At 42.2% G+C, this 13,074-nt stretch overlaps 1 protein-coding gene across 6 annotated transcripts in view; it reads left to right on the top strand.

The window, feature by feature from the left end:
* GREB1L (GREB1 like retinoic acid receptor coactivator) overlaps nt 1–12,759 on the top strand; it is a 217,850-nt gene extending 205,091 nt beyond the window's left edge. For all 6 annotated transcript variants that reach the window (XM_054017720.1, XM_054017719.1, XM_054017716.1 and 3 more), the window contains 2 exons: nt 6,948–7,086; nt 9,699–12,759. In XM_054017720.1, coding sequence (XP_053873695.1) covers nt 6,948–7,086; nt 9,699–9,862 — 303 coding nt within the window. In that variant the 3' untranslated portion in view covers nt 9,863–12,759. The remainder of the gene's footprint in view (nt 1–6,947; nt 7,087–9,698) is intronic.
* The last annotated feature ends 315 nt before the right edge of the window (nt 12,760–13,074 follow it).

The following is a 13,074-nucleotide window of genomic DNA, read 5'->3' as shown; positions in this document are numbered from 1 at the left end:
GCTCCCTCCTCCCTCCCCCCGCGCAACATGGATCACCCCTGACACATCCAGGGCTCCTGAGAACCCACCCCTGACACATCCAGGGCTCCAGCTTCAAATTTCCAACCAGCAGGCAGTACTTAGCCACTACGCATACAATTCTTGGAACGCCCTCTCCAAGTTTCAGGAACTGCTCCCGTCGGAGTCACGACAGGAATTTGCTGTAGTCCTAGAGGAGGGCAGAGTGGTGGCTAGAACCTCCCTCCAAGCTGCTTTGGACTCCACCGACTTGGTGGCGCAGACTGTGGCTATGGCCATTACAATGAGATGTAGCTCATGGCTACAAGTCTCGGGACTCCTGGTGGAGGTCCAAAATACCATACAGGACCTTCCATTTGACGTTGTGAGGCTGTTTGCTGACAAGATGGACTTGAGACTGCACCGTCTCAAGGACTCACGAGCAACCCTGAAATCACTGGGAATTCACACGCCAACACTCCAGAGAAAGCCCTTCAAGCCCCAGCTCCCCTGCCTCACACTTCTATCCAGGGCACCGTAGGCATGCCTATAGTTGACGGAGGGGCAGGAACAATGCAGTCCCTCTCCAGCCAGGGCCAGGGCTCCTCCATGCAGCCCCTGGCTCGAAGCCAAACTTTTGAAAGTGCGCCCGAGGATGGAGCACCAGCCCAAGTCTTGGATCCTTTTCCTTTTCCTCCCTTTGTGAATCGTCTGTCCCACTTGTACCATGTCTGGGCACAGATTACTTCAGATCGCTGGGTCCTGAGCACAGAGGGGGTGGGATATTCTGTCCAATTCTGTGCCCTCCCACCCACCTTCCCTGTCCCTCTTCAGGGACACCTCCTTCTACAGGAGGTGCAATAGTTCCTCACTCTAGGGGTGATAGAGGAGGTTCCTCAGGATTTCAGGGGCAGAGGATTCTATTCCCGATATTTCCTCATCCCCAAGGCCAAAGGGGGACTCAGGCCTATCCTGTATCTGCAAAATGAATCTCAAAATGTTTATAAGAAAACTGAAGTTTCATATGGTCTCTCTGGCCGCCGCCATTCCTTCCCCAGATCCGGGGGACTGGTACTGGACCTGAAGGATGCGCACTTCCATATATCGATTATTCAGGCACACAGACGATTCCTGAGAGTCATGGTCAGCAGGCAACACTATCAGTTCACTGTACTCCCGTTTGGGCTTTCAACAGCCCCTCCTGTGTTCACAAAGTGCATGGCAGTTGTGGCAGCCTTCCTCTGCAAATGCAGGGTACAGGTTTTCCCGTACCTTGACGACTAGCTCATCAAGGGCGATTCTCGAGTACAAGTGCAAAAGCACATGGCGTTGGCACGTGCCACTTTCAGCAGGCTGGGGCTCATTCTGAACGGGCCCAAGTCTACCCTAGCCCAAACCCCCAAAATAGAATTTATTGGGGCTCTCCTGGACGCCACTCGAGCCAGAGCTTCCCTGCCCGAGTCTCAGTTCCAAAGCATTAGGGGCATCATAGAGAGCCTCCGCCAGTTTCCTAAAATTTCAGCCAGAAACTGCATGAAGCTTCTGGGACGTATGGCGGCCTGCAGGTACATAGTACAACACGCCAGATTGCGCCTTCACCCCCTCCAGGCTTGGTTGGTGAGGGTATACAGACCCAGCCGGGATCCTCCAGACAGACTCATTACCCTGCTGCCCCTCATTCTCGAGTCCCTCAGCTGGTGGCTACAACCTCAGGTGGTCTCTGCAGGAGTGCCCTTTGCCAAGCCTCAGCCCTCATTGTCGCTGGTCACGGATGCATCGGAGATGGGCTGGGGAGCACACCTGGGCGATATCAGAACTCAAGGCCTGTGGTCATAACCAGAACTATCGCTGCATATCAATGTCAGAGAGCGGAGAGCCGTTCAGCTGGCTTCCCCAGACATTCCGGGCCCATCTTCAGGGCAAGTGTGTGTCAGTGATGACTGACAACACCACAGCGATGTTCTATATAAACAAACAGGGTGGTGCTTGCTCCTCTCCCCTGTGCCTGGAAGCTCTCTGATTGTGGGACTTCTGCATTGCATACTCCATCCAGCTACAGGCCTCGTATCTGCTGGGAGCACAGAACGAACTAGCAGACCACCTCAGCTGCTCGTTCAACACTTAGAAGTGGTCACTCAGAGCGGACATTGCCCTTTCCATCTTCCAGAGGTGGGGCTATCCCCACGTGGACCTGTTTGTGATGCAGAGCAACAGGAAGTGCCACCTGTTCTGCTCCTTTCGGAACCATTGCCATGGCTCCATAGTGTGGATGGGTCACCTGTTATATGCATTCCCACCCTTCCCTCTCATACACAAGGTCCTCCTCAAGGTCCGGCAGGACAGGGCTTCAGTGATCCTCATAGCACCAGTGTGGTCCTGCCAGCACTGGTTCACCACGTTGCTGAACTTATCAGTAGACAGGCCAGTAGCCCTTCCTATGCTCCCGGACCTCATCACGCAGGACCCCAGTCAACTACAGCACTCCAACCTGGAGTCCCTCCACCTCATGGCGTGGAAACTCCATGGCTGAACCTGCTTGAACCACAGTGTTTGGGACCTGTTAGGGAAGTCCTGTTGGGGAGCAGGAAACCCTCCACTCACACAACATACCTGGCGAAGTGGAAGCATTTCTCCATTTGGTTCCTACAGAAAGGTACTTCAGCAAGCCCCTATTCCCATTGTGCTAGACTACCTTCTCTATCTGAAATAACAGGGGTTGGCAATGTCACCTGGCTGCCATCTCGGCCTTTCACCCAGCTGTGGTGGGTAGGTCGGTCTTTGCACATCCCATGGTTGGTCATTTTCTCAAGGGCTTGGATAGGCTTTATCCACAGGTGCGGCAGCTCATTTCCCAATGAGATCTCAACCTGGTTCCCTCCAGACTGATGGGGGCCCCCCTTCGAGCCCATTGTGACCTGCTCTCTGTCCTACCTGTCCTGGATTGTGGTTTTTCTGGTGGCCATAGCCTCAGACAGAAGGATCTCTAAACTGAGAGTGCTGATTTCCGAGCCCCCCTACACAGGTTTTTATAAAGACAAGCTGCAGCTATGCCCTCATCCAGTGTTCCTACCCAAGATAGTCTCCCATTTTCATGTAAACCAGGACATATTTCTACTGGTATTCTTTCCTAGGCCTCATGCCAGCAACAGAGCGAGAGTACTCCATTCTCTGGACGTCAGGCGTTCCCTAGCCTTCTACATTGAACATACACAGCCATTTTCTAAGTCACCACAGCTCTTTATTGCAATCGCTGAAAGGATGAAAGGGCTTCCCATCTCATCTCAGCGCGTTTCGTCGTGAATCACGTCCTGCATCAGATCGTGCTATGACCTGGCTAAGATTCCAGCCCTGGCATTGATGGCGTACTCCACAAAAGCGCAAGCTGCTGCTGCTTCTATTCCTCATGCAAGACCCTATTCAGAACATATGCAAGGCAGCAACGTGGTCTTCCATCCACACCTTCACGCCACACTATGCCATCACTCAATAGGCAAGAGACGATGCGGCCTTTGGCAGGGAGTACTTCACTCAGCAGCTTGGTGAACTCCGACCCTTCCTCTGTGGAAACTGCTTGGGAGTCACCTATTGGAATGGACATGAGCAAGCACTTGAAGAAGAAAAAATGGTTACTTACCATCTCGTAACCGTTCTTCGAGGTGTGTTGCTCATGTCCATTCCAAATCCCGCCCGCATACCCTCTGTTGGAGTATTCCATCAAGAAGGAACTGAACAGGCGGGACTATATACACCGCCATGAAGGTGCCACTCCAGGGGGCTCCACAGCTGATCCGACGTGTACTGCTAGGGTAAAATCTTCCAACGATTGTGCACGTGGCGTGCGCACACACCTATTGGAATTGACATGAGCGACACATCTTGAAGAACAACAATTACAAGATGGTAAGTAACCATTTTTTCCCCTGCATGCAGGAGGTGCTGGGAGAGAGGGGGAGGAGTTGATCAGCGGAGCCCACGGACCTCCTGGAATACCCTCGCAGACCCCCAGTGGTCTGCGGACCCCATTTTGAAAAACACTGGTTTAGGGCCAAGAACCAATCCCTGCAGGACCCCACTAGAAACACACGTGTTCAGTGATGATTCCGTTTACACTTACAGTACATTTGAGACCTATCAGTTAGCCAGTTTTTAATTCATTTAATGTGTTCCACTATAATTTTATATTCTAATTTTTTTATCAAAATGGCATGTTGTCAAATGCCTTACAGAACTCTAAATATATTACATTAACACTATTATCTTTATCAACAAACCTGTGACAGGATTTATTTTCCATAAACCCATGTTGATTGGCATTAATTGGATTACTCTCCTTTAATTCTTTATGAATCAAGTCCCATATGAGCCACTCTGTTATCTTGCCTGGGATTGATGTCAGTCTGGCAGTCCTATAATTATCTGGGCTATCCCATTTACCCTCTTTATATATTGGCACAACATTAACTTTCTTCTAGTCTTTGGAACTTCCCTAGTGTTCCAAGACTCATCATTAGTAGTCCAGCAAGCTCCTCAGCCAGATTTTGTAAAACTTTTGGATGCAAGTTATCCAGATCTCCTGATTTAACAATGGTTTAACTTGAGTAGATGCTGTTTAACATCTTCCTGAGATACTAGTGAAATGGAAAGAGTGTTATCATATGATATGACTACATCATCTCTTTTATCCCAAAGACAGAATAGAAGTATTTATTGAACACTTCTGCCTTTTCTGCATTATTATTGGTAATTCTACCATTTCCATCTAGTAATGAACTAATACCATTGTTAAGATTGTTTAAAGTATATCAGGAACATAAAGAATCTTATTGTCTATAATTCTGCTCGCCATAGATTTCTCCTTGCTTGCTTGCTTCCCTTATCGATTTTCTACAGTTCTTAGTAATGAATATAAATCAGAAGCTATCAACTTTCCCTTTCTTTCATATATAGCAGCCTTCACTTCCCTGGTAAGCAAGATCTGTTTTTTAAACAGTACGGCCTTTTTCCTCGATTGTGGCTTTTTGGGCTTCCAGTAAAGTGTTCTTAAACAAGTCCCAATTATCAGTCACATTTTTCTGAATAAATTCTTCCTCCCAGCTGATCTGGCTCATAATTGTGTTCAGCTTTGTGAAACTGGCCCTTTCAAAGTATCAAATATATATAGATCACTGGTCTGGACTTTATTCTGTTTGGACATTATAAATGTGATCAAGTCATGATCACTTGTACATAAGCTTCCATTAATTTTTAGTCTGTGATCAATTCCTCTTCATCTGTCAAGACAAGGCCTAATGTAGAATTTCCTTGTGTTGGATTCAACACCTTTTGAGTCAGGAGATTCTCATCCATAACATTTAGAAATTCCAAGGATGTTTTAATACCTCCAGCATATATTACTCAAATTGAAGTTCCCATGATCACACTGTTTTTTTCCATACACATTATAGATAGGTGTGTAAGGAGGCAGACATCCTGTTCCCTAGTGTGATATGGTGGTTTGAGGCAGACAGCAACTAATGCCCCGTCTTATGCTTTACCTATTAGGATATTGATCCATAAGCATTCAAGTTCATGTTCTTCTGAATTATCAGTGACTCGGAAACAAGTAATACCATTTTTGACAGTGGCACACTATATTCCCATTTGCCCACTTGATATTTCCTAAATAGGTTAGAACCATTGATTTTAACATTCCAATCATAGGAATCATCCCACCAAATTTCAGTAATACCAACTACATTGAATTTATGCTAATAAATGAACAATTCCAGTTCCTTTCGTTTATTACCCTAGCTCCTAGCATTGGTGTAGAGGTTATCGAAGAGTTTCTTCTCTTCATGTCCTTTGGTTTCTTGATTGATTTTTGTTCCCAATATCTGGATTTTGTGCTCACTGAATGCTCATGTCATCCCTCTTCTCCTCTTCCACCATCCCCCTGTTTTTGTTATTAGGTTAAGAGAGCCATCCTCAATCTTTTTGTAATCTATCACATATAATAATGTAAGAATTTGTTTGCAGTGAAAGCCCTTGTTCTTGGATGTCAGTTTGCCATTTAGCTATCTGTACAGACCCTGATGTTCATCCATGTACTTTTTAAGACATGCATCCCCCAAATCTTTACTACTTTTTGTCATGTGTTTCTGATTCACATTTGTTGCCACTTTGTTCTTGCTTGGCCAGTTTTTGACATTACACTGCTGCACTAGCCTGATTGCTCACTCCAACAAAGCACAGTGTAATTATCCTCCTCTTTAATGTACCCCTCCCTACACCACTTCTGCATTTTCCTTCTTAATAGGATATACTTCAAATGCCATGTCATTGGAACAAATGAAATAATATTACCATCATTGTATGATTATCACACAAGCACAGACCTCAGAGATGTAGATCAAGTCAGCAAAGTAATGAAGAAGCATGGGGTTAAATTAGACTACAGTGGGCCCTTTCTATTTGCTAGAGTCTGATGCAATAGTTTTAAATCTCACCTTAGCTGCAGGCATCACTTTTCTTCTGGAAATCATCCCATCAGAAGACCTAGGATTGAATGCCAAGGCTAGTCTATGCACCATTTTATTCGCATTACAGATGAATCTTTTGAATTAAAATATGGAAAAATCCCATTACAGTGTAAAGCTTTTTTTAGTAAAGGGAAGGGATTAAAAGGAGAGAATGAGTAAGATTCACAGCAGAGATTTTTTTGGCTAGGGACTTGGAAAGGTAACAAATGAGCTAAGGACTTTCTGTGGCTCTAATTAGAATTCAATCAGGAAGATTGCCTAATAGAACCCCCAAATGTGCAAACTGTATCCAAGATTGTGGATTTTTTGGTTTTTTAAACTCAAGTCAACCAACTCTGGCCTCCTGTAGTTATTTTATGTTCAGCCTCCATATTAGGTCCCTCCTGGGGGGTTTTCTTAAAACATTCTTTCTGTTTTGCTTTTTGGTTTCAGGTGGCGATCTGCTATGTGAGCTCCCGCCCACACTCCATCAATGTCAACTGTGAGGGGGTGTTTTTCAGTGGACTCCTGTTGTACCTCTGTGACTCTTTCGTAGGTGCAGACCTTCTTAAGAAGTTCAAATTCCTGAAAGGTAATGATTTCTCCACTGGGTATCTCTGTTGCTTTTAGTACAAAATAATAGCTCACAAGCAAAATGAAATACAGAGGATGAAATGAATCCATACATTTCTCCATCTTCATAATCAGTGCTGGTGTTGCTCCAACAAGGAATGCATTCTGTCTGCTCTTTCGATTTGTACAGCGCTCCCACCATCATAATAACAAGGCTGTAGTGAAGAAAAGCCTTGATAAATAGCACTAACAGCAGTGGCATCAAATGGAAATAGGTATGGTATATGTCGAATGCAGCCAGTGCAGCATGCAGCTGAGTACTTCACTAGCATATGATTTGGAAATAGAGTTCAGAACATAGACATTGCCATAATGGATGGGACAAGCCATTCATCTATTCCAAACTATTATCGTGCCTTTGATGGTAGTGAATATCCAGTGCTCTGGCGAAGGTGCAAGAAATCCTGCAGTGAACAATAATAGAGTAACCTGCTCATTGAGGAAGTTTCTTCCTACCTCTGTTAGTGGTTGTCTTATGCCCTAATACTGAGGGTTTATATTACTAATTTTGTGTAAAAGAGAAAAAAAACCCTTGTCTAATGCAATTGTGGATGATGTTGCTCTCCATATAAATGTCTCAATCTTCTAACCTATTGGCCTCAGTGATATCTTGCGGCAATGAGTTCTGAGGGCTAAATATGCATTACATAGAAAAGTATTTCCTTTCATCAGTTTTTAATGTATTGCCTTTCAGTTTCATTGAATGTGCACTTGTTCTTGTGTTATGAGCTAGGATGAGGAGGGTTTGACTCCTCCCCCCAAGAAAATTCATTATTCATTTCTAAACAGTCACACTCTTTTCAGTCTCTCCTCATTTGGATGTCTTTCCATGTCTTTAAACATTTTCATTGCCTACTCTCTTCATACCTTCTATATCTCTGAGACCAGAACTGAACCACAGTATTACAGGTGAGGTGTAGCATCAATTCCTATGGTACATTTTCAGTGGCTAGATTGTGTCCCCGTAGATTTGAGCACAAAAGGGATACTTAGCATGAGGCTTTACCCCTCAAAGTATTATTTCCTAGCCCATTCTTTTATATCCTGATCTTTTTTTGTATTCTTAAGCAGTGATCTTTACTGAGCTGTCTACAGTGACATGCAGGTCTTTTTTCATGAGTGATTACAGTTTAACCCAGTAATGTGTTAAATTTGCTTTTGTCAGCACTGAATTTCCTCTCTCGTCATGCTGCCAATGCACCTAGCTTTGTTTAGCCTCCTCTGAAGTTCCTCACAGGCTTCTCTAATGTTGATTCACCTCAGTAGTTTTGCATCATCTGCACATTTTGCCACCTGGCTGTGGATCTGTGAGTTTTCTTTAAGAATGGCAGTCATGTGGTGTGTGTGTTTTGTTTTTGCTAAGGCTGGATAGTATCTACCATGTCATGGGCATGACAAGAAACAATAGCAAACAGCACCAATCTTGGGGCACCCCCTTGTTAGCCTCTTGCTATGTCAAAAATAAACCGTTTGTTCCTAATCTGTTGTCTTTCTCTTCGTCAGTACTTAATCCATGGCAGTACTTTGCCTGTCAGCATATGACTACTTAGTTTCCTTAACAGCCTTTTGTGTGGGACTTTAGGAAAGGACTTTTGAAAGTCCAAATTAATCATCATAAACCATATTAACATCAGCAAATTATCCACTATCCTAAAATCATTGCCAGGTTGTATACAGGCCCAGTCACTTAGAATAGGGCATACTTTAATTTTTTGAGTGGTGTGAGGAAGGAAGCAAATCCCAGGAGTTCTGGCTATGGAGGTGATGAATGGGTGACCCACACTCGCGTTAGTGGAAACCTTCGCTGGGTCATGGACTCATGTTTGTAAGGTGCCTAACACAGGGTATAGTTACACTGCAAAAGAAAGATAAATGTTCTTAACTCAAGTTAAAATAGCAGTGAAGACACTCCAACACAGCAGCTCAAGTTCAACCCCAGGTTCCTTTGTGGGCTTTAACTGCTAGCATATGTTAAAAGCCAAATTGCCATGTCTTCACTGCTATTTTAACCCAAATTAGCTAACCTAAGTTAAGAACACACCATTTTCTGCAGTGTAGATATATGCACAGCAGGGAGTGGATATCTGATCCCTGACTAGTTCCATAGGAGCTACTGCAATATAAATAAATAAATAATGCCCCCTTAGCTGCCATGAATCCTCATTCATTTGAAGTTGCTTTGTCAGACATCTTGTGCATGATTTCAGGCTTGGACTGTAGAGAGGGATTTCTCTCTCCCCTCCTCCAAAATCCTCTTTCATTGGAAACTGCTGAATGTCAAACACATTTTGTGATACTTTCTTCCCACTGTTTACGTACCTGTATTCTTTTCAGTCATTTTTGCAGAGATGTTTGCTCACTCTCTCATGCCTCACTTTCCATATCCGAGACTGATCATACTGGGTACACTGTTCATGTCAGACACCTTAATGGACACTTGGGAGCTTATGACTGTTTTGTGTGGGAAAGGCCTCCAAGTAGTAGTTTTTATTGTTTTTGTCTTTTTGAAAATGAGGCAAGAAAATTGAAGTCTTACATGTTACTAAAGCTGTATCTTGTTTTTAATTTAAGGTGCCACCTTGTGTGTCATATGCCAAGACAGAAGCTCTTTACGTCAAACAATAGTCCGTTTAGAGCTGGAAGACAAGTGGCAGTTTCGTCTCCGCGATGAGTTTCAGACTGCCAACAGCATTGATGACAAACCACTCTATTTTCTCACTGGACGCCACATATAAACTTGATAGGAGACCAAATAACAAAGGCAAAGAAGAGAACTTGAGACATTTCTTTGTTTGGTTGGCTTTTGGGGGGAGAGGGGAGGGGACAGAAGAAACAACCAAGTACAATCACTGTGGAGCAAAGTGCAACCAATATTTATCTAGTCTACTCTAAAGGAGTCCCCAAAATTCTAAAGTAGGCTTTGTTTCTAGGCATATGTTTATCACTTCAGTTATGATTACAGGCGCTTGGATTCAAGTTAATTCCACGTTAGTCACAGTTAATGAAACTAACACCACAGCCTACAAGCTGTCTCCTGTGATGTGGGAGGAGGACATATTTTGGTTGATGAAGAGTTCTCTTGGGTTTTTTTGTACTATGCTAAGCTAGGGGAAGAAACTGACTTCAGCATCCACTAGCCTGAAGGTATAACACCAGACTCACACCATTGAAGATAATATGCTGAGGAGACTCCTCCGTTTCTCTTCAGATCTGTACTTTGGTACAGTAATACTCAGGGGTTTGAAATTACAAAGTAACTTAGATATTTGTATTAAAAGTAGTCTTGTTCTCTCTCTGTGCAGTGTTACTTTAAAACTTGTAATTGTTTATGTATTGAAACTGTGTCTTTGGCAAAATTTCCACAGGAGTTAGAAGTTTACTACTTAAACCTGAACAAATCAGTAAATGCTTGGCAGGCATGGAGCACGCACGCAGGTTCTCCTAGTAACATTCTTTCACCCTCTTTAACAAAAATTCTACTCCACAATTAAAGAGTCACTGGCTGGCCAGCATAACAAAGAGAAAAAGATTTCTTATGCACATTGGCTCTTTAGTTAGAGCAGCTAAACACCAGCAAAACGACTTCAGATAGTTATAGCGTCAGAGGTTTTAAAAATTGTGAAACATCCCATTTTAGCTGGTATACTTTACTTGTACATCAAAAACTTTGTCTAGGTTTGATTGAATGCAGTTTGCTCCAAGTATCCTTCCTCATTCACCTGCAATAGTGTGTAGAGTCCTGAGGTGAGATTTTTGTTGTTGCTGCTGCTTTTGAGAACGTAGGTACCCTGCCCAGAAGTGAATCATAAAATAGGAAGACAATGTTCATGAGTATGGCAGCTGACATGAACTGAATGTTATATCTAAAGTGAGCTAAAATGGGGTGAGGCACAATGGTTTGGGGCTTTTCCGTAGCCCACTGAAAATCACTTCACAAGTGAGCTTGAATCAATTGCAAGAGAATCTGCCCATAATCAAAAAGGTCTGTTTGAATACAGTACCTAGAACAGGTTGGTCCTTTCATTTTGAATATTAAACTTTTGTAAATATGGCTGTAGTGATTATGCATTATTCTGGTCTAAAACACATTACTGTGTTCTCTTTAAATAACTGCTGTTCTGTTATAGAATTAACCTGGTGCACTAGCACATGGTTTCAGGGTTATAGGTGTTGACCAGTTTTACTAGCGCAGTTAACATTTTTAGAAGTATTCAATGTTTTATACTGGTTACTCAATTGAGATTTCAATATTTTATAAAAGGTACCCTTCCCCCACACATTCTCCTCTCTCCACCTCCTTAGTTGAAAGAAAGAAAAAAAAAAAGCAACCTCCTTTATAAGATGGCAGAAAAATCAATAATATTCACTTCATTGTGTTTTTATGAAGTTCTTAACACATCCTTTATATGTGACCTGCAAGTCAACTGAGAAGGGCCTGCCAAAACTGCATTTTGAACAAAGTGTTAATCAAGCAACTTTTTTATCTTGTGAAAAGATGAATGTTTACAGATAATGAAAAACATAATATATTAGACTGAAGCTAAAAAGGAAAATAATGGTTTGCATAGCTGTTGATTTTAATAGAGCTTAACTGTGAGGCTGTCAATGTAGCATATTTCAAATGAACAACCCTTTTCTTTTTCTTTAGATTTAAATATTTTTAAGTGTCCTTCATACAGCCTTATGTTTTAAAATATATCTTAATTTTAATTTAGCCAGTGGGGATACAGAGGTATATTTTGAAACTTTTCGTTACACCTGAATACATTTCAGTACTTCTGGTTTGCCAGAAGGGCTTAGGGCTGATTGAATAACTTTTGAATTTTAGTTTGAGGTAAAAAATTTAGAAAGATTACCTATAGTCTGCAAGTCGGAGGATATAAAATGTTCAAAAGTGATTTCCTTTGTTTGTGTACATGATGTTTGCACTAAGTTCTTTAAATTCCAGGTGCTAAGACTATTTTGATGATGATTAGTTAGCCCTGTGGTAAAGTGGTGCGAAATTGTCCTGATGGTTGAGAACTAAATCAGAAAGCTAGTGTATCTGCCTTCCATTATCAAACAAGCAATTGGTTTCTATAACACTTTTATTCTCCAGTGGAGAGGGAAGGTTTTTGGCAACACTTTCTTTTGAAGACTATATCATTATAAATCTTTACTTAAAATAATCCAGGGTCAGTCTGCTTGAAAACTACAGCTCATAGTCCTTGAATACATGAGGAGACCATACTTTGACATCTAGAGTATAACTGTTCTGTTTTGGTTTTAAGCCTCATCATCAAGGGCACTCTTATGAATGTATTAAATAGGCCAGCATTATATTTTACCTGTTGACATGTAAAATCTGGACATGATTGACAGTTCACAGGTTAATATTGAATGTAAACTAAGATTTGAATGAAAATCATATTCAGATGCATCTTGCTGTAATTTATGCAATTGCTTTTTGTGACTTTTGGAAGGGGGTTAAAATGTTGCTTTTAGTGTAAAATTTTCTTAACCAAAACATGGTGAATTTAGCTTCACTAGTCAGTCTACCTCACATTTTATTGTTTATTAATTGAAATTGTCTGCAGTTGTGGTTACAATATGTTTATGATGTGCTTTCATTAAATTTGATGAACATATTAAATTGCCATTCAAGAGACTGCATTTTCTTTAGATTTGTTGTATAACAGGTTGGGTATTTAATTTTGACTATAACATGTCCCTGTACTACCTTTTTAATATAATCTTGAATTTGCTCACTGTCCAGCAGTCAATAACTTTCAGTATCTGAGCAAAGTACTCTCTTCCAAAAATGCCATGATCTTTCACAATTGGTAGTGATTGTGTTACATAGTGCTAAAACTGGTAGGATATATTTCAGAGTAGCAGTTATGTTAGTCTGTATCCACAAAAAGAACTGGAGTACTTGTGGCACCTTAGAGACTAACAAATTTATTTG

Source organism: Malaclemys terrapin, chromosome 2 (assembly GCF_027887155.1).
Source record: "Malaclemys terrapin pileata isolate rMalTer1 chromosome 2, rMalTer1.hap1, whole genome shotgun sequence".
In the NCBI taxonomy this organism is placed as follows: Eukaryota; Metazoa; Chordata; order Testudines; family Emydidae; genus Malaclemys; species Malaclemys terrapin.
Note: the sequence above shows the minus strand (reverse complement) of the source record. Positions and strands in the feature narration are given on the sequence as shown.